General features: G+C 40.9%; 1 protein-coding gene and 1 pseudogene across 1 annotated transcript in view; both read left to right on the forward strand.

The window, feature by feature from the left end:
- Positions 1 to 2,445: 2,445 nt before the first annotated feature.
- On the forward strand, positions 2,446 to 2,969 carry LOC114234266 (ferritin light chain-like; annotated as a pseudogene).
- A 4,278-nt stretch (positions 2,970 to 7,247) lies between these two features.
- ANO5 (anoctamin 5) overlaps positions 7,248 to 27,244 on the forward strand; it is a 60,687-nt gene continuing 40,690 nt past the window's right edge. Inside the window, exons 1-4 of the mRNA XM_054725307.1 lie at positions 7,248 to 7,417; positions 13,992 to 14,038; positions 19,302 to 19,349; positions 24,846 to 24,959. Coding sequence (XP_054581282.1) covers positions 7,378 to 7,417; positions 13,992 to 14,038; positions 19,302 to 19,349; positions 24,846 to 24,959 — 249 coding nt within the window. The 5' untranslated portion in view covers positions 7,248 to 7,377. The remainder of the gene's footprint in view (positions 7,418 to 13,991; positions 14,039 to 19,301; positions 19,350 to 24,845; positions 24,960 to 27,244) is intronic.

The following is a 27,244-nucleotide window of genomic DNA, read 5'->3' on the forward strand; positions in this document are numbered from 1 at the left end:
TGAAATCAATAAATACTTATATATATATATATACTAGAGGCCCGGTGCACGAATTTGTGCACCAGTGGGGTCCCTCGGCCTGGCCTGTAGGATCAAGCCAAAACCAGCTCTCTGACATCCCCCGAGGGGTCCCAGATTGTGAGAGGGTGCAAGCCAGGCCAAGGGACCCCCCCCTGGTGCACAATTGGGGCTAGGGAGGGACTCAGGAGGTTGGCCAGTTGGGGAGGGACTGTGGGAGGGCTCCAGGGCATGTCGGCCCATCTCGCTAAATCCAGATCAGCCGGACCCCAGAAGCAAGCTAACCTCCCATCAGAGCGTCTGCCCCCTGGTGGTCAGTGCATGTCATAGTGAGCAGTTGAGTAGCCTTAGCATATCATTAGCATATTACACTTTGATTGGTTGAACGGATGACCTGATGACCAAACATTTAGCATATTAGGCTTTTATTATATAGGATAAAGAGATGAACAACTAATAATAAAATTGAATAATTTTAATATTATCCTATCTAATAAAAGAGTAATATGCAAATTGACCATCACTCTAACACACAAGATGGCCGCCACAAGATGGCCAGCAGGGGAGGGCAGTTGGGAGGGACTAGGCCTGCAAGGGAGGGCAGTTGGGGGCGATCAAGCCTGCAGGGGAGGGCAGTTAGGGGTGACCAGGCTGGCAGAAGAGGGAAGTTGGGGGCGACTGGGCCTGCAGGGAAGGGCAGTTGGGGGGGACCCAGGCCTGCAGGGGAGAGCAGTTGGGGGGGACCAGGCCTGCAAGGGAGGGCAGTTAGGGGTGACCAGGCCTGCAGGGGAGGGCAGTTAGGGGCAAACAGGCTGGCAGGGGAACAGTTAGGCATCAATCAGGCTGGCAGGGGAGTGGTTAGGGAGTGATCAGGCTGGCAGTCAGAAGCGGTTAGGGACAATCAGGAAGGCAGGCAGGCGAGCAGTTGGGATCCAGCAGTCCTGGATTGTGAGAGGGATGTCTGACTGCCCGTTTCGTCGGACATCCCTTGAGGGGTCCCAGATTGGAGAGGGTGCAGGCTGGGCTGAGGGACACCCCCCCCCCCCGTGCACGAATTTTTGCACCGGGCCTCTAGTACTATAATAAAGTTGTGTGGTCTCCTGTCTCAAAATATCTTACTTTAACCATCCTTTACATGGTTTGATGTCACTTGCTGAAGTCTTTATAGCAGGGTGTGGGGAACTACTGGCCCAAAGGCTGTAGAAGGCCCAAGAAATCATTTGGTCAAGGCATTAGGGGTGAGTTAATGAAATGTTCAACCAAATATAGCAGGCTATTTTTTGATTTGATAATTTTGCATGGCCCTTGAATGTTGTTATAAATATCCAAATGGCCCTTGGCACAAAAAAGTTTCCCCACCCCTGCCTTATAGGCTCAATGCTTTCTGCCACAACACATTGCCATCAATCAGAACACATTATATGTTCATGTCTTCCACTTACACATGTAATGCCTTTTCCACTTGAACTAAGGCACTTATCACGCACTGTGGCCATAGCTTTTGCAGATTGAGGTGCAACAGTAAAGCTAGCATTAATTTTTTTTTTCCTTCTCCACAATTTCGTGGGTAGATTTTTTTTTTCTTACCACCCGTAACCTCAGCATACATTTTTCCTTTCTTTCATTGTTATGTCCAGAACTTAAACCTTTTCACCTAAAGCAGTGGTCGGCAAACTCATTAGTCAACAGAGCGGCAAACTGCAGCTCGCGAGCCCCAGTTTGCTGACCACTGACTTAAAGGAACCACTTTCAGGCTTCTCTTTAGCATAATCAATTGCCAGCATCACTAATCTTGAGCTTTGGGGACATTATTAAGTAAAATAAGGATGACTAACATAAGCACTGACATACCATGAGAGTCCACCTGATAACTAAGATAGCTGTTGAGTGACAGGCAGGCTCTAATGGGGCAATTCATGTGGCTGCAATTCACCTGGCTGCAATTCACGCTGAGTGAGAGAGGGTGCGGAGGGTGCAAGATTTCATCATGCTACTCAGAACAGCCTGCAATTTAAAGCTTAGTAACTGTTTATTTCTGACAATTTCCATTTCATATTTTTGGACCTTGGTTGACAGAGGATAATTGAAACTGGGGGAAGCAAAACTGCAGATAAATGGGGGACTGTTGTACTTAACCCTGTGTTCAATTACATTAAGAGATCATGTATTCATTATTTAGAGCATATTCTCAAAATGTACAGTTGAAGATTGGGTCTAAAAAGGCAGGGTATAGAGTGCCCTCGGTGGCCGTCCTGGATCTGTCTCTTGCTTCAACAGTGTTTGGACGGAAAAGACCCAGGGACGCCCCTTCTTCCAGCCTCCGACCACCCTCCTGCATCTTATCCAGTCACCACCTTCAGAAACACCTCTGGGACCAGCCAACACACCGGGGTTTTTTCTACCTTAAATCCTTATTGCTGAACAACCATGAGCTCCCAAATTCGTCAGAATTATTCCACTGAAGTGGAGGCTGCAGTCAACCGCCTGGCCAACCTGCATCTGCGGGCCTCCCACACCTACCTCTCTCGGGGCTTCTATTTTGACCATGATGATGTGGCTCTCGAGGGCGTGGGCCACTTCTTCCTCGAGTTGGCAGAGAAGAAGCTTGAGGGCACTAATCATCTCTTAAAGTTGCAAAACACATGAGGTGGCCTCATTCTCTTCCAGGACTTGCTGAGCCTTCCCAAGATGAGTGGGCAAAACCCAGGACACCATGGAAGCCGCCCTAGCCTTGGAGAGGAACCTGAACCAGGCCCTTTTGGAGCTGCATGCCCTGGGTTCTACCCCTGCAGACCCTCAGCTCTGTGACTTCCGGAAGAACCACTTCCTGGGTGAGGAGGTGAAACTCATCAAGAAGATGGGCGACACCTGACTCACCTCTGCAGGCTGCCAGCCCCCAGGTTGGGCTGGGCGAGTACCTCTTCAAAAGGCTCACCCTCAAGCACAACTAGGAGCCTCTGGAGCCCAGAGGCCTTTGAAGGCCCCTCTGCATTCCCCTGGTGTCTGGCTTTTACCTGAGCCTCTCCCCCAAACTACTCAGCCATTCTTTTAACCACCCTGAAGCCCTCTCCCATGCATTGGACCAAATGAAACAATAAAGCTTTTTGCAAAAGAAAAAAAATAAAAAAAGAGGAAGGGTGTAGTGATGGGGAACATAAAAATATCCTAAAATTATAAATGGATCAGTAATATAAAATATTACAGTGATAAGGCTACAAATAAAATTTATCATCTAAGATACAGAGCTTTATCTAAAGAACACAGGAAGCCTTCAATATTTTGTTAATAAAGTTTACAGAAAGTTGATAAAATATCAGCCAATTCAGCATCAAAATAAATATTCCATTTAATTTTGTGCAAAACCAAGAGCATTAAATGTCTTCTCATATATGTCACTTCAAATATGGTGCAGAATCAAGAAATATAAAACTTATATAACAACTAGAGGCCTGGTGCACGAAAAGTCATGCATGGGGGAGGGGGTCCCTCAGCCCGGCCTGCCCCGCCTCACAGTCCTGGAGCCCTCACAGGTTATCCTACTGGAGGCTCCCAAGCGGGCCTAAACCGCAATCTGGCCTCCCTCTGCAGTATATAGATACTTTCTGGAGGCAGCCCAGACTCCTTCCTTATTTCTTTCCTCTGTGGTTGGAGAACAGGGGACTAAAAGGTGGAGACAGAACGCTGGGCCTGGGGCTTTTGTAGGCAGCTGAAAAAGGGAGAGGGCTGGAGAAAGTCTAGACACATTTCCTTCCATTGTCCTCCCTTCCTCCGGGCCCCTCCCTCCATTTTTTCCTTCTCATGGTGGATGCTTGGGCCTTGGACCCACCAGAGCCCAGTGATGGTGGTGTTCAGCCCCCTCACTTCTCAGCTGAACATACAGCCGCCTCGCATTCCAAGCGGGGCTGTTTTCAAGTAACTAAAGCACTGGGAATCCACATCTCCTGGCCTCTCCCCTCTCGGTTTCCTCCTTGAGTCGGTTACAAAGTTCACCAAGACACCAAAAGCAGCTCTGCACTGGGTGGGGGGATGCATGCAGGCAGCGCCATGTCCCAGGTCAGGGACACAGGCAGGCAGTGCCATGTCCCAGGTCAGGGACACAGGCAGGCAGTGTCACGTCCCAGGTCAGGGACACAGGCAGGCAGCGCCATGTCCCAGGTCAGGGACACAGGCAGGCAGCGCCATGTCCCAGGTCAGGGACACAGGCAGGCAGCGCCATGTCCCAGGTCAGGGACACAGGCAGGCAGTGTCACGTCCCAGGTCAGGGACACAGGCAGACAGCGTCACGTCCCTGGCCAGGGATGCAGGCAGGCAGCTTCACCTCAGCGCTGGGTGGGACATTAGCGCTGGGCAGGCCTGGGCAGGCCTCCGCTGGGGGCAGAAGTCCCTGCCCCCGTCCCCCAGCTCCTATATGTGCACAACCCGTTGACTGGTTGTGACACCGTAATGGACAAATTAGCATATTACTGAGAAGGCTAAAATGGGCTAATTCCAATGTAACCCTTATATTTGGGGCTAGTGATCTGAATCCATGCCAGCAAGCTCAGTGTACGTTCCTGATAACCTATAATTAAGTCACTACCTCCTTCCCAGATACTGGTCTTGCAGAACCTGTCACTGAGAACAGTGCACTGCCCCGGAGGGAGGGTTATTAATGCTGGCGCCAGGCCAGACCATCAGATATGGCCTGGAGACCCCCAACACCTGGGGGCCTTCTTGCAAGGCCCGTGAAAAGGACCGGAAGCATAACCCATATTTGCAGGACAAAGACCACAGGGAGATATAAAGGAAAGCCCAATACATGTTCCTTCACTCAGATTTGGAAGGCTGTTCCCTGAGTCTGCCGGTGTATTAAACAGTGTCCCTCCTCTTCTTTAAGGCGTTGCTTGGTTTTTCTTTGGTCTTCTGCAACATTACCTCTTTATTATATAGGATAGAAAAATAATAGAAAAATAATTAAATAAATACTTTTATTTAATCTATATAAAGCAAAGATTGCACTCATTTGTTGAATCACAATATGCACAGTGCCTAGTGCAGTGATGGCGAACCTATGACATGCGTGTCAGCACTGACACGCGTAGCCATTTCTGATGACACGCGCCACTGAGGCGGCCGCATGCCGAGGATGAAACATTTGCTGTTCCTGAGGATGAAACATTTGCAAAATAATGTTATTTCCTCAAAGTGACACACTACCCGAGTTATGCTCAGTTTTTTGGCGAAGTTTGACACACCAAGCTCAAAAGGTTGCCCATCACTGGCCTAGTGGAAGAACATGAAACATGCAGGAAGAACATAAAACAGATACAGGAATACCATGAAACAAATCATGTTGTAAACATGTTATTAGAATCAAACAATGATTAGTAATCAAGAGGTAAAACCAAACACTTTGCATCATAACTAGGGATTTATTGTAATTACATGTAAGTCCATTGACTGACTCACCTTTCAAACACAATTCCAGAATGTATCAAGTAAGGGATTGCTTGTCTCAAATTACGTGACCAGAACTGATATATTCTTAGAGGTTTAAGAGCATAGATAGAAAGATAGAGAAAAAAACAAAAATATGATTTCCAGTTCTACAGTTAACCATGACCTTCACCAAAACACTTTTCTGTGGGCCTTTTTCCAATGGTAATTCTTAGTTCTAAAAAGTCCATAGAAAGGGGAGAGAGGAATAGAATAGCGTTAAAGGAAGGAAGGAAGGAAGGAAGGAAAAAAGGAAGAAAGGAAGGAAGGAAGGGAGGAAGGCAGGCCAAGTCTTCTTTGGTCATCTCCTTATTCTTAAATCATTCCATCCTTGCCCCAAACTCAAAGTCAAGCAATCCTCCATACTCTCAAAGCCCTCCATCTCATATCTCCACTTCACCCTGAGTTCATCATCGCTCATGTCTTTTTCACCCGGTAGACAGTAATTCTTCATATCTCCTAATTATTGGGGAGCTGGCAACTGTTATGGTTTCAACAACATAGAAGGAATTCAGAGGAGCCTGTGAAGAGTGGGACCTTTCCCCCTGCCTGGAAGCTGACGTGCTCAAGGCACTGAGGCCCTTTGGGGTAGGGCAGGGCTCAAAGTAACAAGGCCTAGTTTTGATAGTGGCTACATCTTCCAACACATTATGCCAGTGCACTCCACACCACTCCTCACAACATCCCTAGGAGGTAGGTACTGTTCTCATTTTAGGATAGGGCAGCTTATAGAAACTTGGCCAATGCCACCCAATTTTTAGGACCAGAGGCTGAATTCGAACTCAGGGCAAAAAAAAAAAAAAATGTATGACATTCCCCCCAACCTTATTAGACCAGAGATTTGGTTGCAGGTCCAGGAAACTTGCCCTGCTAAGAAGCAAAGTTCATGCCTGAGCGCGGGGCAGGCTGGAGGGGGCTGCAAGAATCTTGGCGCGCTGGCCTTAAGGGGGAGGGTCCCCTTAAGGAAGGGGGTCTTTTTCTCACCCGACAAAAAATAATTCCCCAACTGGGAGGGGGCTCCCCGCGAGTGCCGCGGCTGAAAGGCGGAGGGCTGGGCAGATGGCAGAGGAGCGGGACCAAAGGCGGAGGGAGCAGCCGGCGGGTCGGCTGGGCACCGAGGAGGAGGCGGAGGAGGAGGGTGGGGAGGCGGCCGCGCCGGAGAGCCGGGAGTCCTGGACGTGGACCCGCCCGCTGGGATGGGACGAGCAAAGCCTGTTGAGAGCGGAGCTGGGGGGCCCAGGGAGCCGAGAGGCGGTGGGCCCCGATGGCGGGAGGGGGGCGGCGGGCCCCCGTGAGGGCGGGGAAGCGACTGGCCCCGGGGAGGCGGCGGAGCCGAGGCCGAGAGACGCGGATGGTCCCGGCGGAGAGGAGGGGGCGGGCGCCCGGCCGGCGCGGCCGGGGGGCGGGGAGATGGCGGCGCCGGAGGGAGGGGCGGCGGCCGGGCTGGAGGTCGCGGGGGGCCGGGAGGGTCCCGGGCGGCAGCGCCAGAGCCGGAGTGGAGAGGACCGGGGGAGGCTCGAGAGCGAGACGTCGGAGCTGGGAGACCAGGAGGACCTCACGTTCAGGGAGAAGTACTGGGAGGGGACCGAGGGGCGCTACCGGGAGCGGGTGGAGAAGCACAAGCACGACAGCGCCCCGGAGGACGAGTGGAGGCACCCCCTGGAGAAGAAGGCCAAGTACCAGGAGATCGCGGGGCCGGCGGAGTCCCCGGGGGGGTCGCTGTCGCTCTGGGATAGCCCGACCCCCCGGAGGAAGGACCTCCTGACGGGGGACTCTGCGGAGCAGCTGTTCCGGCGGCCCAAGCTCAAATTCAGTATCCACTCCTCGAAGGCCGTCCGTCCGCGCTCCGACACCTCGTTCAGCATCATTAACGAGCTGGCGAAGATGGGCGACCCCGAGGTCCTGGAAATGGTGAAGGAGGAAGGTAGGAACCGGCCGAGGGGCGCGGGAGGAGGGTCGGGCTCCCCGGGGGACGTTGGCGGCCCTTGCTGCCTGGAGCCCAGGGACATTCACCCAGGGGCGTGCCCTGTGCCAGACGGGGGCTGCAAGACCCTGCCCTGGGTGGGTGGGTGGGCGGCGCCCCACGGCTTTCTCCGCTGCTCCTGCAAGCCCCGACCTAGTTCCCACGGGCCCCTGTGCTTCCAAGATCACCTTCCCTTTTGCACCTCTGTGTGCGCCCGAGGAGCCCGGGGTGGGAAAAAAATGCTGGGAGGCGAGGTGAACGCGCTGGGCGTGTGAGCTTAGGTGCCCAGGCACCCAGAGCAGAGTCTCCTCCAGGGAGCCATTGCTTAGGGTGTGTGACCCCGGACCCTGGGGTGGGTGCTTTCGCCTCTATTCGCCGATTGCTGCTGGAGCTTTGAGGTGCTGGTTAATTATGGGAGAGGCAGGCCCTAAGGGTGGAGATTCTTCGGCAGGCACTTAGAACACTGCTGTGCCACCAGCTTTCGTTGAACCTTCCGTGGAGAAATATTTGCTCATTGTTTGCTAAGGCCTTTGCCACAGACCCATACTCTGTGGATCTGTTTTACCTTGGTACACACCTTTTTCTAAAAAGTCACCTATTTTCTGGGGACTATCTCCAATGACGCTAAGTTCCCTTGATAACAGTCTGTTTTCTGGTCTTGTTTAGAGTTAGATCTAAACAGGGACACAATCCTAGGAGATCTATGCAGTCTTACTAGTTAGTCTTCAAAGGCACCAAGAAATGCAATGTATTATTGCTTCTTCCTCCTCCACTTTCTTAACAGTTTTATTGATACAATTTATACACTATAAGCGTCATCCATTTAAAGCGTACAGTTCAAGGGTTTTTGGTATATTTACAAGAGTTGTGCAAGCATCACCATAATCTAATTTTAGAACATTTTCATCACCTCAAATGGAATCCTCTTAGTAGTCACTCCCCATCAACCCCCTTCCTCTCATTCTGTACTCCCAGCCTATGGGCAGCCACTCATTTATTTACTATAAATGTATATAGCAAACAATAATAATAAAAGTATAATATGCTAATTAGACTGGATGTCCTTTCCCACGATTCTGGACGAAGCCGGGACTGCAAGGAAAGCCCGGGTCTGGGTGCCAGAGGGAAGCCGGTGCTGGCAGCCAGGGGAAGGAAGGCCTACGCTTGCACGAATCACATGAAGTGTGATCATGTAAACAGACTCATATGATATGTGGCTGTTTGTAACGGGTTTCTTTTTCTTATCTTAATGATTTTGAAGTTCACCCATGTTGTAACCTATATCAGTGCATTATTCCTTTTTTTTTTTTTTTGCCAAATAGTATTCCACATTTTATTCATTCATCAGTTGGTGAACATTTAGGTAGTTTTCACTTTTTTTTTGCTATCATGAATAATGCTATTATGAATGTTTATGTACAAATTTTTGTATGACATTGTTTTTATTTTTTTGGTTATATACCTAGGAGTGGAATTGCTGGATCATGTAGTAGCTCTATAGTGAAAATTTTGAGAAACTGCAAAACTATTCCAAGTGTATGCATCATTTCATAATCCCACTAGCAATGTATAAGAGTTTTCTAATTGTTCCACATACTGGTACTCATTAACATTTTATTATCTATCTTAGCTATCACCATTCTAGTGTGTGTCGAGTGGTATCTCAATGTGGTTTTGATTTGCATTTTTTTTTTCAGTGATTAATGTGTCAAATATCTTTTCCAGTGCTTACTAGCCACTCATATATCTTCTTTGGAGAAATGTCTGTTCAAATTGCCATTTTAAAATTTAGTTATTTGTCATTTTATTATTGCATTGTAAAAGTTCTTTACATATTCTGTATATATGATTTGCAAATATTTTCTCTTAATTCTGTGTGAAGCAACTACCCCCTTTTTAAGTCAAAAATAATTTAAGGATAGAGGGAAATAAAACAATGGAAAACTTTTAGCTTTGACTAATGGCTTTGCTAAATGATGCAATATTTATTTGTTAGTAAAAATGATTGGTGTTCAGTAATGCAAAAGATATCAAATGACTTTTGAATGTATAAAATTGGGAGTCCCTACCTACCAGTATATTTGTTTTTTAAATGTATAAAATAATCAATAAATTAGAGGTCCCTATATTTATTGAATGGTTTTCTCCTTTGCTGAGAATTACTTTTTGTTGTAATTCCAGTAATTCAAAGGTCTTAATAGATATTTTTTAACTTGAAGTATTCAGTAATTCCTTATAATCAGTCCTTCTGAAGTAAATCTATGAGAAAGTACAACAATGTGTCCTTCATTGAAGGAATGGAGGAAAAAATGTGAGTATATAACTACCTATATTTAAAAATCAATATGGCATTGCAGAGATTGGCCATTATTCTCTTTCAGATATTAGAAGTGTGATCTACTTTAGCCTCAGGATAGCTCTGCTTACTGGAATGTCATGGTGCAGCTTGAGTCTGTCCCAGGAAGGTTTTAGAACTTTTCCAAAGAGAATTTCAGTTTTCCTTTTTTTCTTTTCTTTTCTTTCTATTTTTTTTTTTTTTTTTTGGCAAAGGCTTTTGTAATTTATATTTCCTCTCATTGTGATTGAAGCTTTGCCTCCAATTTGGGTGGAGATAGAAGAGGATATTGATATGGAATACCATATACACCTGATGGTTGATTCTGATGACTGCACCTGCCCAAATTCCTGTTGCCTGTTTTATTTATAGATCCAGAATCCAAGTACAGGAGGGTAGTGTGGATTGGTGAGGTCCAGGCCACTCAAATGACACTTACTTTTCTAAATGTTTTTCAGTATGTCAATTATCTTGCTGGGTTGGCTTTACTTCCCATTATTAAGACCTCTGTTATTACTAGGGTTGTATGAAAAGTGCATTGCAGTGAGGATGTATTTTTTAAAAATTTAATTACAGTTTACATTCAATATTATTTTGTATTAGTTTTAGGTTTACAGATTAGTGGTTAGACAATCATATATTTTACAAAGTGTTCCCCCCTGATAGTTTCAATACCCACTTGGCACCATACATAGTTATTTCAAGATTATTGACTATATTTTCTTTATATCCCCATGACCATTTTGTAACCACCAATCTATACTCCTCAATCCCTTCACCTTTTTCACTCAGTCCCCTAACCTCCCTTACTTCTGGCAACCATAAGTTTGTTCTCTGTATCTGTGAGTCTTCTGTTTGTTTGTTCATTTAGTTTGTTCTTTAGATTCCACACATAAGTGAATCATATGATAGTTGTCTTTGTCTGATTTATTCACTTAGCAAAATACCCTCTAAGTCCATTCATGTTTTCGCAAATGGCAAGATTTCATTCTTTATTGTGGCTGAGTAATATTCCATTGTATATATGTACCCACATTTTTACCCACTCGTCTCTTGATGTGCACTTTGGTTGCTTCTGTATTGTGGCTATCATAGATAGTGCTGCAATAAACATAAGGGTGCATACATTCTTTCAAATAAGTGTTTTTGTTTTTGTTTTTGTTTTTGATATATACCCAGAAGTGGAGTCCTGGGTCATAAGGCAGTTCCATTTTTAAATGTTTGAGGAACCTCCATATTGTTTTCCATAGTGGCTGCACCAATCTACATTTCTTCCAACAGTGCATGAGGGTTCCCTTTTTTCACATCCTTGCCAACACTTGTTTGTTGGTTTATTTTTTAAATATATTTTTATTGATTTCAGAGAAGAAGGAAGTGGGGGTGGGGGAGAGAGAGAGAGATCAATGATGAGAGTGAATCATAGATTGGCTGTCTCCTGCACACCCCACACTGGGGATCAAGCCTGTAACCTGGGCATGTGCCCTGACCTGGAATGGAGCCATGACTTTCTGGTTCATAGGTGGATGCTCAACCACTGAGCCACGTGGGTGTGGTGGAAAAGACAGTTTCAAACTTGAATGTAGAATTGCTTGCATCTTTACAACCATGTTAAACATTGTATTTAACCAAACCATCTACCATTTGATAATATGAATATTTGATTGCATATACAGTTGATCCTTGAACAACATGGGTTTGAACTGTGTGGGTTCACTTATGAGTGGATATATTTCAATAAATATTGCCAATGTGTTTTCCTTATGATTTTCCTAATGCTTTATTTTTGTTATCTTAACCCTATATAATAAAACGCTAATATGCAAATCGATTGACAGCAGAATGACTGGTCGCTATGACATTCACTGACCACTCGGGGGCAGACATTCAATGCAGGAGCTGTTTCCTGGTGGTCAGTGTGCTCCCACAGGGGGAGTACAGCTCAGCCAGAAGCCAGGCTGATGGCTGGCAAGTGCAGTGGAGGTGTTAGGAGCCTCTCCCGCCTCCACAGCAGCACTAAGGATGTCCAACTGCCAGCTTAGGCCTGCTCCCCATGGGGATCGGGCCTAAGCCGTCAGTTGGACATCCCTGAGGGCTCCTAGACTGCTAGAGGGTGCAGGCTGGGCTGAGGGACACCTCCGGGCCCTCGTGCACTGAGCCTCTAGTACAAAATATGTGTTCATCAACTGTGACAGGCTTCCTGTGAGCAGTATGCTATTAGTAGTTAAATTTTTGAAGAGTCAGAAGTTATACAAAGACTTTTGACTATGGGGGTGGGTGTCAGTGACTTTAAACCCTGCATGGGTCAAGTGTACTTTTATTTAATACAGCTGGAAGGAGTGTAAACTGAGAAGATCATTTGGTAAATGCAGGGTCTATTTTTGGGCTCTGGGTTTGCTGGAGTGTGTATTCTTAGTAATGTGCTTTCAGCAACAACTTAGAGCTCAGTCTTTGGGCTGACTTTACTTTTAGCTCATATTTTATGATTCTTCACAATGATATAAGCCCTTTATGTCTCTGGTTTCTAGCCCATTAGAAAGAACATAGTCATTTCCATTCATTTTAGAGGCAGTTGGAAAAATAACAAAAAGCTAATTGAAAAAAAAGGCTGATTGAGAGTTGTTGGGTTCAAATCCTGACTCTTCAGATAGGCCTCTGTTTTGACAGGGGTTTGGTGATTATACATAGTTATTACATTGTATAATCTGTGGGTTAGTGTGAAAGTGTGTCTGGGCCTATGACATGTGTGAATATCTGATTTTGTGTGTGTGTGAGCACTATGTGTAAGAGGGAGCCTATAATCTGAGGTAACACACCTTTCCTCTTTAATCTTAGTGTTCCATCTGGCTCTCAGGTAGCTTTCAGTCGTGTGGAGGAAAGAGTAATTGGGCTAGGTGCCAGAGAGGGCTACATTCAGGTGGTATGGGGGCAGGTAGGAGGCTTCTGGCAAGGCCTGAAAAGAAGATATCAAAACTGACATAATGTGAAAATTAGCAAGAGTTAGCCTAGTCCAGTGGTCGGCAAACCGCGGCTCGCGAGCCACATGCGGCTCTTTGGCCCCTTGAGTGTGGCTCTTCCACAGAATACCACGTGCGGGCGCGCACATACAGTGCAATTGAAACTTCGTGGCCCATGCGCAGAAGTCGGTTTTCGGCCTGGGCAAGTCTATTTTGAAGAAGTGGAGTTAGAACACTCAAGTGGCCAAAGAGCCGCATGTGGCTCGCGAGCCGCGGTTTGCCGACCACTGGCCTAGTTGAAAGTAGTTGTTATTTCTAGGGAAAGAAAGCAGCAAGCTAAAAGGTGAAAGCAAAGCATAAGAGAACGAGTAGGGATAGGAGATAACCTGGAGGAAAAATATCTTCTCTTTTCTACATTCTCAAATAAACACATTGCATCAAGTTCCAATAGCAGTTTGAAAATATTTTTTATTTATTTAAAATACAGCAAAAATAACCAGAGGAAGGAGGTGCTTGAGAAACTTTCTCTTCTAAAAAAATAGAATTTTAAAATACTTTGTGTCAACTAATGGTCCTTGGTACCATCAACAGGAATCCCTAGTTTGGGGTACAGTGAAGAAGGAAACTTTATTCAGTGTAAACAATTTCATTGTGATACATCAGTGATGACAGAGAATCCTTGACCTGCTGTCCACTGCATGCTCCACACTGGGGTTCAAGCCTGCAACCCAGGCATGTGCCCTGACCATGAATTGAAACATGACATCTTTCATAGGTCGACGCTCAACCAGTGAGCCACGCTGGCCAGGCCTATGTTGTATTCTCAAGTTTCTTATTTGCAACCAACTTGGGTCCACTCCAGGAAAGATAGAATATTAAATCTCACATGGTGAGAACTAAGAGATAGCAATGGACACCCCTATAGGATATTTTCCTCTCAGCAGTTTTGTGCCTATGTATTTAATAACTGCATTTATCAGAGTTAAGTTTATTTATGGTATCCTACATATCGGCATTTGGTGTTTTTCTCCTAGATTATATACAGTTTTGGGCACTGATTTGTTTTGGAGGCTGTTTTGAACAACTTAGCTCCAGGAATATTTGGGGCATTTTATTTCAGTATTTTTTTCTTTGAACTTTTTGTTTGATTTTTGAATTCTTGTTTTCTCTATATGATAACTCTAACATATTCTGATCAGTTGGCCATTTAACATGTTTTTTTTTTTTCCTTTCTTATTTAATTTAGAAAGAAGACTCAATAGGGACACAAGCTTTGTTTTAGAAATGAGTGAGGTAAGTTAAATATATACTAGCAGCCTATAAATCAGAATGAAAAACCAAGACTAGGTTAGAAATGTACTTTATATGAATACCTTAGGTCTTTGTCCTTCAGATATTTACTCATACTACATTCTTTCTATTTTGTCCTCTAACCTGGTCATTTTTTATTAAGTAAAGCAAATACTGTGTTTCATGCAGATTTAATATTGGGTCTTTCTAGATGTTATAAAGGAACAAACACAAGCTTGGATTTGTTTTCAGGATCCCTGTGAAATAAACTCAGAATGCTAAGACTTGATATGCTAGATAATAGAACTTGGCTTCACTTTAGTTGTGGAGACTATTTTATGACAGTGGTTTTCAAGCTTTAATGGCAATAAGAATCACCTGGGTGCTTTTTAAAAGCACATTTTGATAGAGTATAATGCAGGTATAATATGTGAAAGCTTTTTATGTTACAATTATTAGTATGTGAATAGTGTTTATTGATGACTATGCCAAGGTTCCAGTAATTCAACCTGAGTTAAGTAAACATATTAAATAAAATAATAAATAATAAAATTAAATACTACTTGTAAAAATACAGAATTCTCCCAACCAAAAGCCTTATTTTATTTATATAAACTAATAAGTAGGATTTCTTGTATACAGAATATAAGATACTAACAATTAGGATTTCTCGTATACAGAATGTAAACATTCTGAAGGTATTTCAGACAAAGTAGTCTTTCTGGTACGTGTCCTTGAATTGGGTTAAGGATGACCAACAAGACAACAACAAAAGTATTTTTTTAAAAATAGCTTTTTAGGAATGACTGAAATTCCCACCCTGGGAAAGAAAGTCTATCAGAGTAGGTTGGTTGTGTGCTAGTTAACAGGATAAACTGGTTGACTAAAGATTCCCAGAAGTTCTGCAATTCCTTTAAAAGTTCAATGACCAAAATGCTGACATAAACAGGATATGAAAACTGAAGAGACTATGGAAATCATATAGTTCATTAATTTTTACAATATAACTTGTAGACCACCTGAATAAGAATTATATGAAAAACGCCCTCAAAATGCAAACCTTTGGGCCCAACCTCAGATTACTAATCAGGACTCTTCAGGGCAGGGGTCCTCAAACTTTTTAAACAGGGGGCCAGTTCACTGTCCCTCAGATCGTTGGAGGGCCGGACTATAGTTTTAAAAAAAAAACTATGAACAAATTCCTATGCACACTGCTAAGTCGGCTGCTAAGCAGGACAGGCAGCGGCGACAAAAACACCCAGAGGGCCGGATAAATGTCCTGGGCGGGCCGCATGTGGCCTGTGGGCTGTAGTTTGAGGACCCCTGCTTCAGGGTAAGGTTAAGAAGTCATGAGTTTTAAAAAGCACCCAGGTGATTCTTATTGCCATTAAAGCTTGAAAACCACTGTCATAAAATAGTCTCCACAACTAAAGTGATAAAATGTGACATTGAGAACATTTTATTGAGTAAGTGAATCAAGACAATTATCTAGAAAATAACATGAAAAATTCAAGTTTCCATTTCTTTAGAGAATTCTGATGAAAGATTTATTTTATAAGACTGAACCAGTTTACGTGATAATAAATATATTGTCATTTTGTTCATATTGGCATAATAATAATATACTCCTCACAGATTTTTATGTATTTCTCAAGTTAACTTCAGTTACAGTTTACATTCTTTGCTTCTGTGTTTATCTTTCATATTCATATATACTCTAGACTTAAATTTCTATAACAGAAAAATAATTTTTTTCATATTTATGCTGTTCCTTATCCTTTTGCAAATTTCAAGAGCAATGGATATTGCTTACTTGCCTTTAACCTCAGATAGGACTTTAGTTCAAAAAATTTTGCTAACATTTTTAAGGCTTTACAATTAGTTTGTCAAACTCAGAAAAATTCAACTATAGCTTTTTAGTAATATCATATGCCATAGTTTATGGGGTTTTTGTTTTTAGTGTTGCTGAAATTGAACTATTGACTTGTTGGCATAGTCAGAATAGTCTGATTTGAAATATTCATACTTTAGCTGATTTACAATATATTCAGCATCAGAAAATACAGTTTTAGGGTTTATCAATGGAAAAGGCAGGTACTATGAAAATGTGTCTCTCTCACATACTCATCTGCATGGAATCAGTGGAGATGATGGGCAGCCTGGACTTTCACTCTCAACAGTAGTAACAAGGTGCTCAATTCATTTGTGCTGGGTTGTTGTCAGAGATAGCCTGGTGGAAAGCCATGAGTTTCACCATTACTGTCTAGAAGGAGAGAAGCCATCCCCACACCACTCCCTGCCATGGTGACAGTGGAAGCCATATAGGGAGCAGTAAGGAGGCATCTTTCCAGACAGGCTGGGATCAGCGAAGGCCTAAGGGTAAGCTTGAACTTCCACCCCTACCCAGTAGTATTGAGAAACCCTTCCACCATTCCACCAACCCCTCATATCCACAGAGGCTGAGAAGGAAACCTAGAATTTTACCCCCACCAGGTTGTAAGGCATCACTCCACTTACCCCATCAGTGTGGTATCAGAGAAGACTTAGTAGTAAGTCTTCAGTTTTAGTAAAGCAGGAGATTTAAATAAAATATATAATCTTATACCACAACACCCTACAAGTTTAGATTTCTGTAGAAAAACCACATAGAATACCAAGAACCAGAAGAACATCAACTTGAATGAGAAGAGACAAGCAATAGATACCAATGTTGCAGTGACACAGATGTTAGAACTTATCTGATTAGGATGGATTTTAAAGCAACTATCATCCAAGAGCTTCAGTGAGCAATTGTGAACATACTTCAAACATAAAAAAGTAGAAAGTCTCAGCAAAAATATAACAGAAGTTTAAAGAAGAACCTATGGGAAATTTTGGAATTGAAAAATAGATAACTGAAATTAGAAAAACTCAACAGAAGGTGGAATGGATAGAAGAAAGAATCACTGAATTTGGAGATAGAATAGAAATTACCCAAGCTAAACAGAAGAGAGGAAAAAATTGGATAAAATGAACAGAGCCTCAGGCACCTATGGGACTATACCAAAAGATCTTGTATTTGTGTTACTGAAATCCCAGGATAGCTGGAAATAGCTCAATTTGTCAAAATACATAAACCTACAGATTCAAGAAGCTGAAGGAACTACAAACAGGATAAACTCAAATTCACATCAATTGAACTAAAACTGGTTCAGAAAACTAAATATAAAAAAAAAATTCTTGAAAGCAGTGAGAAAAAACACCTTAACTATAGGGGGAAAGTAATTAAAATTATAGTAGCTTTCTCATCAGAAACCCAAGGAAGTGCTACAATTGTTTTAAGTGGTCAAAAAAGTGCCAAATCCAGAATTATATAGCCAATGAAAGTACCCTTTGGTATCAACAGTAAATCAAGACATTCTCAAAAGAAGGAATACTAATGAAAACTTTTACCAGCACAGATTGGCCAAAGTAAGTTCTTTAATAGAAATAAATGATAAAATGAATATTGTGACATGGGAAAGGAGGGGAAAAAAAGCAGGAAGAGTATAAATATGACTAAATGCAATAGACTTTCTCCTCTGAGTTTTCAAAATTATGTTTGACAATTGAAGTAAAAATATTTAACAATTTCTGATGTTCTCAATGTATACAGAGAAATAGTTAAGATAATACTAAAGAGGTTCGGGAATATAAATGGACATGAGGGTTATATACTTCATTGATAGATAAAGTATACATATTGTGGGTTGTGATAAGTAATGTATATATAATGTAATGTCAAAATCCACCATTTAAAAAACTATACATAAAGTGATACACTAAAAAACTGCTTAGATAAATCAAAATTGAATTATTAAGAAAGTTCCAATAACCGATGGGAAGTCATGCAAAATAAAAGAGAGAAATATAACAAAGAACAAACAGAAAAAAAAACAAAAAATAAAATGGCAGAATTAATTCCTAATCAATTATATTAAATGTAAATAGTCTAAACACAATAATTGAAAGACAGATTTGCAAAGAGCATTAAAAACATTATGGTTGAAAATATATACAAACATTAATAGAAAGCAAGAGTGCTAAATTAATATATAAAGTATACTTTGTAGCAAAGAAAAGTACCATGGAAATAGGACATTATAGAATCATTAGAAGTGTCTATCCAACATTAAGATACAGGAAAGTTATATGTACCAAGTAATAGCATCATAATATATGAAGCAAAATAATAGGATGGAAAGCAGTAATACACAAGTCTATAATTACAACTGGACACTTCACTCCTTTCTCAACAATAGATGACACAACTAAAGAGAAAACCAGCAAAGATATAGATTAACTTAATACAGTGATCGGCAAACTCATTAGTCAACAGAGCGGCAAACCTCAGTTTGCCAACCACTGACTTAATGTATCAAGCAACAGGATATAATTGTCATTTATAGACTACTGCATTTGACAGCAAGAGAATACACATTCATTTCAAGTACTTATGGAGCATATACCAAGATAAACCTCAACAAATTTAAAATAATTATCATAGAGTGTTTTTTGAACACAATAGAATCAAATTAATCAGAATGATAACAGGAACATCTCCAATAATTAGAAGCTAAACAACATACTTCTAAACAATTCATGGGTCAAAGAAAGTCTCAAGGAAAACACAAAACAAAACATTGAACTGAATAAAAGTGAAAATGCAACAGAGTAACATTTGAGGGTTGTAGCCAAAACAATGCTGCTGAGTTAATGGAATTCATCCAAGGTCTACAGGCAGATAGAATCACATATCAGTGAAATAGGATTTTGAGTATTTACTTAGGTTCAGTCTTCCCACTGTTTCAGTAATGTCATCAAATGTTTGAAAGGCCTAAAAGAATCCATTGATTCTGCCCTTTGTTTTGGTCCTGTTGAGAATTCAGCATCATTAAAAGAATGGAGATCCTAATTCTCTGTAATATAGTGGTTCTTAACCATTTCTTGTGTCTCAGGTGTTCTTTTTTTCTATGATTTGACAAAGGTACCTCCAAAATTCTCATTCCCTCTCAAGCTCTCTCTCTTCACACACACATACACATATATACACCCACACTTGCATGAATACACATGCACATGTATACACATATATAGACACAGTTTTGCATTTAGTTTCAGAGCTCCCCTGAATTGCAGGTTTAGTATTTCTGCAGAAAGAAGCTAGAGCTTTTGTTGCTGAACATTATATGCTCCCACTTGCATCATTATTAACAGCATTGTATCTTCCTTATGGTGCTAATTGCAGAGCGGGAGCAGCAGAGAGACCAGCTTTCTCCTCAGTGAAGCAGGATTGGTAAGCAATGATCAGTACTATACTTTCTCTTTTTTTCAATTTATTGGGGTAAGCCCTGACTAGTTTGGCTCAGGGGATAGAGCATCAGCCTGCGGACTGAAGGGTCCCAGGTTCGATTTCAGACAAGAGCATGTACCTTGGTTGCAGGTACATCCCCAGTCGGGGGTGTGCAGGAGGCAGCTGATCGATGTTTCTAACTCTCTATCCCTCTTCCTTCCTCTCTGTAAATTTATTGGGGTGACATTGGTTATAAGATTATATAGGTTTCAGGGGAGAAACCAAGATGGCGGCATAGGTAAACATCTAAACTGCTGCCTCGCACAACAACATCTAAACTACTGCCTCGCACAAACTACAACTAAAAGACAAAACGGACATCATCTAGAACCACAGGAAGACTGGCTGAGTGGAAATTCTACAACTAGAAGGAAAGAGCAAAGCACACTGAGACTCAGAGGAGCTGCAGGAGGCAGAGGTACTGAGACACGCACGTGGACAGGACTGGCAACTGAGTGTGCGGCTGGCTTTCTCAAGTGGGTGGGAGACAAAAGCACCTGACTGCACTGAACTCCAGTTCTGGGCGAGACTCATTCGGTGAGAAACTGGACTCTCTGGCAGCGGGCAGAACTCGAGGGTGGCTTTCTCTCGAGGTGCTTGCAGTGATTACCACGAGACATGGAGACACAGGGGCCTATTAGGGCAGGGCTGATAGGAAACCAATGCTGTCTGCTTCACCCTGAGACTCCGCCCCATCCAAGCTGAGCACAGAGGCTTTTTGCAAGTCTTGTCTCATAAGGGTGTCTCCAGCACAGAAGTTCTCCCAGCATAGATACAGCTGATCCTCACAGCCAATTGGCCTGAAGGTCAATTCCTCCCAGTGATACCAACAACAATCAAGGCTTAGCTAAAACAAGACTGTGCACACAGCCCACAAAGGGGTGAACCAAGAGTGTCCACCTCAGGTAACTGGGGAACCTGAGCCACTGGGCCCTATAGGACACCAACAACACAAGGCCACTCTGTCAACTCAGGGAAGCAGCCAAAATGTGGAGACAAAGAAACAGATCACAAATGAAAGAAATGGAGGAAAGTAAATGACTGGATATAGAGTTCAAAACCACAGTTATAAGTTTTTTCAAGAATTTTCTAGAAAAGGCCGATAAATTTAGCGAGACCCTCAAGAATATGAAAAAGGACCAACTAGAAATTAAGCATACACTGACTGAAATAAAAAATATTATACAGAGATCTAAAGGCAGACTAGAGGATCACAAGAATCAAGTCAAAGATTTGAAATACAAAGAAGGAAAAAACACTCAACCAGAAAAGAAAAAAAGAATCCAAAAATAGGAAGATAGTGTAAGGAGCCTCTGGGACAACTTCAAGCGTATCAACATCAGAATTATGAGGGTGCCAGAAGAGAGAGAGCAAGATACTGAAAACCTATTTGAAGATATAATGACAGAAAAATTCCCCCACCTGGTAAAAGAAATGGACTTACAAGTCTAGGAAGCACACAGAACCCCAAACAAAAGGAATCCAAAGAGGACCACACCAAGACACATCATAATTAAAATGCCAAGAGCAAAAGACAAAGAAAGAATATTAAAAGCAGCAAGAGAAAAACAGTTACCTACAAGGGAGCACCCATTCCATTGTCAGCTGATTTCTCAACAGAAATTATGCAGGCCAGACGGGAGTGGCAAGAAATAGTCAAAGTGATGAATAGCAAGAACCTACAACCAAGACTACTCTACCCAGCAAAGCTATCATTCAGAATTGAAGGTCAGATAAAGAGCTTCACAGATAAGAAAAAGCTAAAGGAGTTCATCACCGCTAAACCAGTATTACATGAAATACTGAAAGGTATTCTTTAAGAAGAGGAAGAAGAAGAAAAAAGTAAAGATAAAAATTATAAACAACAAATACATATCTATCAACAAGTGAATTTAAAAATCAAGTGACTAAAAAATCTGATGAACAGAATAAACTGGTGAATATAATAGTATCAGGGGCATAGAAAGGGAGTGGACTGACAATTCTCGGGGGGAAAGGGGTGTGGGGGTGCGGGAAGAGACTGGACAAAAATCGTACACCTATGGATGAGGACAGTGGCGGGGGTAAGGGCAGAGGGTGGGGTGGGAACCAGGTGGAGGGGAGCTATGGGGGAAAAAAGAGGAATAATTGTAATAATCTGAACAATAAAGATTTATTTAATAAAAAGATTATATAGGTTTCAAATATCAATTTCTTTTTTTAAAATAAAAATATCCTATATAGTATTTTTTAAATTGGTTTTGGAGAGAGGAAGGGAGGGAGAAAGAGAAGAAGGAAGGGAAGAAGAGAGAGAGAGAGAAAGAGCGCCCTCCTAGCGGCTGGGACCTAGCCTCTTCCCCTCTGACAGCTAGCTGTCAGTCTGGTCTCTGTATCTATTAGTCTGTTTCAATTTTGTTTCTTTAATTTGTTCATTAGATTCCATATATAAGTGAAATCATGTGGTACTTGTCTTACTCTGACTAGCTTATTTCACTTAACCTAATACTCTCCAGGTCCCTCCATGATGTTTATGATGTTTGAAATATTTTCTTTAATCCTGGGCAGGATTTGTTAACCCTCTGTTGATTGCTTCACAGCCTGCAAAAAGATACAATTTGTTCCTGAGGCGACGTCTTATGGTAAAAGCAGTGCTGAATGCTGCTGCTTATGCTTGGATAGCTGCAGTGATAGTCTAAGTCATTTTTATCCCAAAGAATTGGATTGTTTTTGGGGTGGGGGTCTTTGTTACTGATGCCTCTTCCCCGGGCAATTGAAGTTTTACAATGGTGACTATTACATTTTTTTTATCTGATTAAAGCTATGGAACCTCTTCCTAAAAATGTGTATGTGTATCATATATATCATATATATAGGCATATATATATGCCTATACGCACACACATACATATGGTACATACATATAATTTACATACTATTTCAGAACCCCATTCAGGAATCCAAGTCTCTGAACTTCAGAATAATTACCTAATTTAAAGAAAATGTCCCAGATTTATAAAAGGCTTGTTATATATAGGCATTTCTAAGAGCAAATCAAATATAAACACAAACTCGCACACACACTGCAAAATATCTTAATGTCATGTCTTGGGCAAAACAAAACAATGATGGGTTTTAATAGTATCTGGTTATATATAAAAAAATTATTAGGTTTTTCTGCCCCAGTGGCTTCAACTAGTTTTTGTTAACAGTGCTGACAAATACCTCATGGTGATTTACAAGGCTACAAGTGATTTTTCCTTAATTTAAAAATGTTTACAGTTTATAGTCAGGGCACAACATAATGACAGAAGTTTGGATTTTCCCATGTAGCCTTTGGCTTTCAGTAGAAGGGAAGTATACACTGAGTGGCCAGATTATTATGATCTCTGAATGCATAATAATCTGTCCACTCAGTGTATATCCTATATAATAAAAGGCTAATATACAAATTGTCCCCTTGACCAGGAGTTTGACCAGCAGGCAGGCCGCCCAACCGCCCATGTCCCCTCCCCCTGGCCAGGCTAGCCGGACCGCCCCCATGCACAAATTCATGCACCAGGCCTCTAATACACACACACACACACACACACACACACACACACATACACACACACACACACGAGTGGCCAGATTATTATGCGTTCAGATATCAGAATAATCTGGCCACTCAGTGTATATACCCATTTTGACTGAACCCTCAGGGACTCAGGGAAATAATTGGAGTCATTATTTTTGGAGCTACTTGTTTATTTTTTAATAGCTAAATACTCTGTGATTTTTACTGATTTCTATGTGCACATTTTCTGTTACCAGAACTCTCCATGGACCTAGATTTAGCTTTTCAAATAGTAAGAGCACGTTTAAATATATGTTGTTTACTTTTATAAAATACCATGCAAAATAGCTGTCACAGATTTAGAGCAAAATGATTATTGTTTTTCCCTTCTATTTTTTGTTTTGATTATATTTATTCTAATTAATTCTTTTGGCCCAGTTAGCTTCCACGAGTTTCAGTGAATTTCATGTTAATACTATGATTTACAAGAGTTCAAATGGTTTATTTTGTTTACTTTTACTTTTTTAGTGATTTATAATCAGTGTATAAGATAACAGTTTGAGTTTTCTCAGGTTTTTTTTTTTTTTACTTTCTTTTCAGAAAAGGGAGATGATTATGTAATTCTTTTGGGACATAGAGAACTTAGACATAACATTTGAGTTACTATATTTTGATATTTAATTTTTAGACTCCCTAAATATTTCTGTTAACCTATTTTTCCAATCATTTCCTTCTATGCATTGGGAACTACTTATTTTGCAGACACATCGACTATGTGTTCATATAGATAAAATGCAGTTACTCTGTTCATGAAACACAGATCATACCTGAAATTTTTGTCTTATTTGTACATGACTGATCTACACTCATTTCTTTATATGAGAGGATTGTGTGGCCTGACTTGACTGAAAAACAGCATAGAACACCATAAAATAAACTCACAAACTGATACAAACACCAGTTATGAAAATTTTAAAAATCTAGTTCTTCATTCACAGGTTAGATACAAGAAAGTTGTCTATATTATAATTTTGCATCAGAGTTAGAGAGATCACTGTCATCCACTGCCTTATCTGATTGCATCATTCTAAGTATTATATGGGGCTATTCCAAGTATTACATATAAACTATAAAGAGAATTAATCAAATATGAAGTTCCATCTCTCTAAAGCTCTCTAGTGTCCTTGCGGTTTTGAAAGGGAAGGCACTAATGAACTATACAGCATGTGAAAGTTGAATTTGAAAGTTTGATTATTATACTGAGAGAAACAATAACACAAATTTAAACAAAGGATTGGTTTTGGCTCACCTAAGAAATTGATGTTGAAAGGAGATTTGCATGAGACTTTACTTGTAGTGAAGCCAGCCGCAAGCTACCTGCTTCCTAATTTTTTACTGCACTTTGATTTTATTTGAACCCTTCAAAAGTTGAATTAGAAAGTGGCAATTTTATTAAATCATAGAATAGGCAATTTTATGAAATCATAATATAGTGATATTCATTAACTAATTCTAAAGTAGTGTGTGACCATTAATTGTTTGTTGAACTAATTGGCATGTTTAATGAAAATAGCAAGTCTCTCTCTGAATATGCATTTTGGGATCAGTGTATACATATATTCATTCTATATTTGGGTGTAATTGCATCATTTTTGTTGTGTATGCTTGTTGTTAATATACTCAGTTTCATCTTGAATCCTTGTTGTTTAATAAACATTTCCTTTATGGAACTTCATTTTCTAAAATAAGCATAATTTTATGTTGATGAAAACTCTAGATACTTGTCTTCAACTGTCATTTTAGGACTAAAAAAAATTAGATGATGACCCAATTTTAGCTGATTAAGGATATCATGTTTTTGCCATTTGAAAATAAAACTGTTCTGTCATTCATGTCTCCTCCAGTTTGATAAAGATAAACAAAGCAAAGACTCAATCTTCTTCCGAGATGGGATTAGGCAAATCGATTTTGTGCTTTCCTATGTTGATGACGTAAAGAAAGAAGCGGACATAAAGATAGTAAGTACTTATGTGAAAGAAATGATAATAATAGAAAGAAACACATTCTATAATTGGACAGGTATGTTCCCAATGAATTATATTGCAAAAATCAGAGGCCTCTGAAGTGTTACCGAAAGTTGAACCTGGTTAAGAAGACTACAAAACAGGCAGCCTAAGAATGAATGTGTAAAATTAGTTTAATTTTTGGACTAAATTCTTTTTCCTCTTCAAAGTTACTTCTTCTATTTTTATATAGTTTATCTTAAATGTTAAATGTTACCTCTAAAATTTGAGTTGTATGTCTAAACATAATGTATATTTTTTATGCAATTTTCATTTCAGTTTTCATTAATCCACTCTATCTGAAGTCTCCTTTAGATTATGCTCTGTTCCTTATCTTATTTTCTTTTCATTATAACATGTCCCTTTCTGAATTTACTTTTTTTTTTTACTCATTTGCTGTGTCAAACACTATAAATTAAGTTCATAAGACCAAGGACTTTGTCTTGTTCGTTGCTGTATACCCAAATGCCTAGGACAGTGGTTGAAGCATAATTGATGCTCAATAAATATTAGGTCCTTAATACTGTCTGGCTGTCATACTTTACTTGTTTATTCTATTTTGCTCTCTACTTTCCTGGATGACTGTTTTACAACTTTTTCTCTCTCCTTTCACCTCCAATTCCTCCTCCCCATTTTCAAGCTTAGCTGACCACACTTTTCTACTTCACTGGGAAAGCTGAAGTAAGTAGAAGAGAAGTTCTAAATTCCCATCACATCTGTCCATTCACCAGCATCTTCACCTGCATAATCTACTGTTCTTCCTGTTATCATAGAAAACTATTATTCTGCCTACAGCCAACACTTCCACTTGTACCCTGGTTCCCATTTCTTCTTGCCTACTATTCAGGAGTCACCAATACCACCGCGAGGTTTGGTCATTCATTAGAAGGATACACATGCACTGTATATAGTCATATGCAATGGCCGTGTTTTATTGCAGGGAAATAATATAAATAATGCATAGGGCAAACTCCAGAGGAAACCAGGTGCAAGCTCACAAGAATTTTCTTTCAGTGGAGTGGTATAGAATGCACTTAATTCCTTGGGTAACATGTGAAGTGTTGTCTAATAGGATTGCCATTAAAGACTAAGTGCCCTAGGATATTACTGAGGGCTGGTCACCTTCTCCTTCTGCCTAGCACATACTAACATGTCATAGTCCCAGATGGAAAGCAAATGATTAGCATAAACTGCATTGTTTGTATAACAGGTAAGGTATAGTGAGCAACTTTTATCACTTCTGGGAGTTGTGGGAACCCTCCCGAAAGCCAAGTTCCCAGACCTGAGTGCCACTCTTGCAGGCAGATCTTTCTAAGGATAGCACTTTCAAGCCTGTGGTACTAACTTCTTCATATGCCTGCTTAGGGACATTGCTCTTGCAAGTCTTTCTTCTCTCTTTTAAATTATATTTTTTGTTCATCTTTACTTGGCAGTTTTTGTGTGTTTATTTTTTTGAACAAACAAATGTGCTGTTAATTCTTCCATATTAAAAAAAAAAAAAGCAAGAACAAATACTACCACTTGGTCTCAATAAAAATAAATAAATAAAATATCACCACTTGGTCTAAATAAAAAAATAAAATGTTATTTTAAAAAAGTAAACTCATGATAAATGCATCAGTTAATGAGATGGGCAGAGGGGCTTAAAAAATATTTTCTTGTTCTCGGATGAAAGAGAATTATTCCTAGAATGAGATGTTTCAGCTTTGAATATAGTCCTGTTTTGTTTTTATATATGTTAGTGTGAATTAAGATTGTCTAGATAAATGAATAGATTGTAATAAAAATATTATTGCTCTAGCAATTTTAATCTTTTTTTGAAATCCTAATTATATAAATTACAAAGTGATTCATCATAAAAGTAGAGTTTAATGGTCTATGAAGTAACAATCCTATTTCCTCAAACTCAGAGGTGACTATATCACTTGCAAAATTTGCATTTGTTATTACAATGAGAAGGATTATTCACTTTTTTAATACTTATACAATATTTTAAGACTTTTTAAAAATATGGTGTTATTTATTTAGGAAAGGAGAGGAGAGAAGAGAAGAGGAGAGGAGAGAGGAGAGAGAGAGAGGAGAGAGAGAGAGAGAGAGAGAGAGAGAGAGAGAGAGAGAGAGAGAGAGAGAGAGAGAGAGAGAGAGAAAGAGAGAGAGAAAGCGCGAGAGCGAGAGCGAGAGAGAGACATGGATCAGCTGCCTCCCGAAATCACCCCAACCAGGACTCGAGCCTACAACCC

This window comes from Eptesicus fuscus, chromosome 13 (genome assembly GCF_027574615.1).
Source record: "Eptesicus fuscus isolate TK198812 chromosome 13, DD_ASM_mEF_20220401, whole genome shotgun sequence".
NCBI lineage: Eukaryota > Metazoa > Chordata > Mammalia > Chiroptera > Vespertilionidae > Eptesicus > Eptesicus fuscus.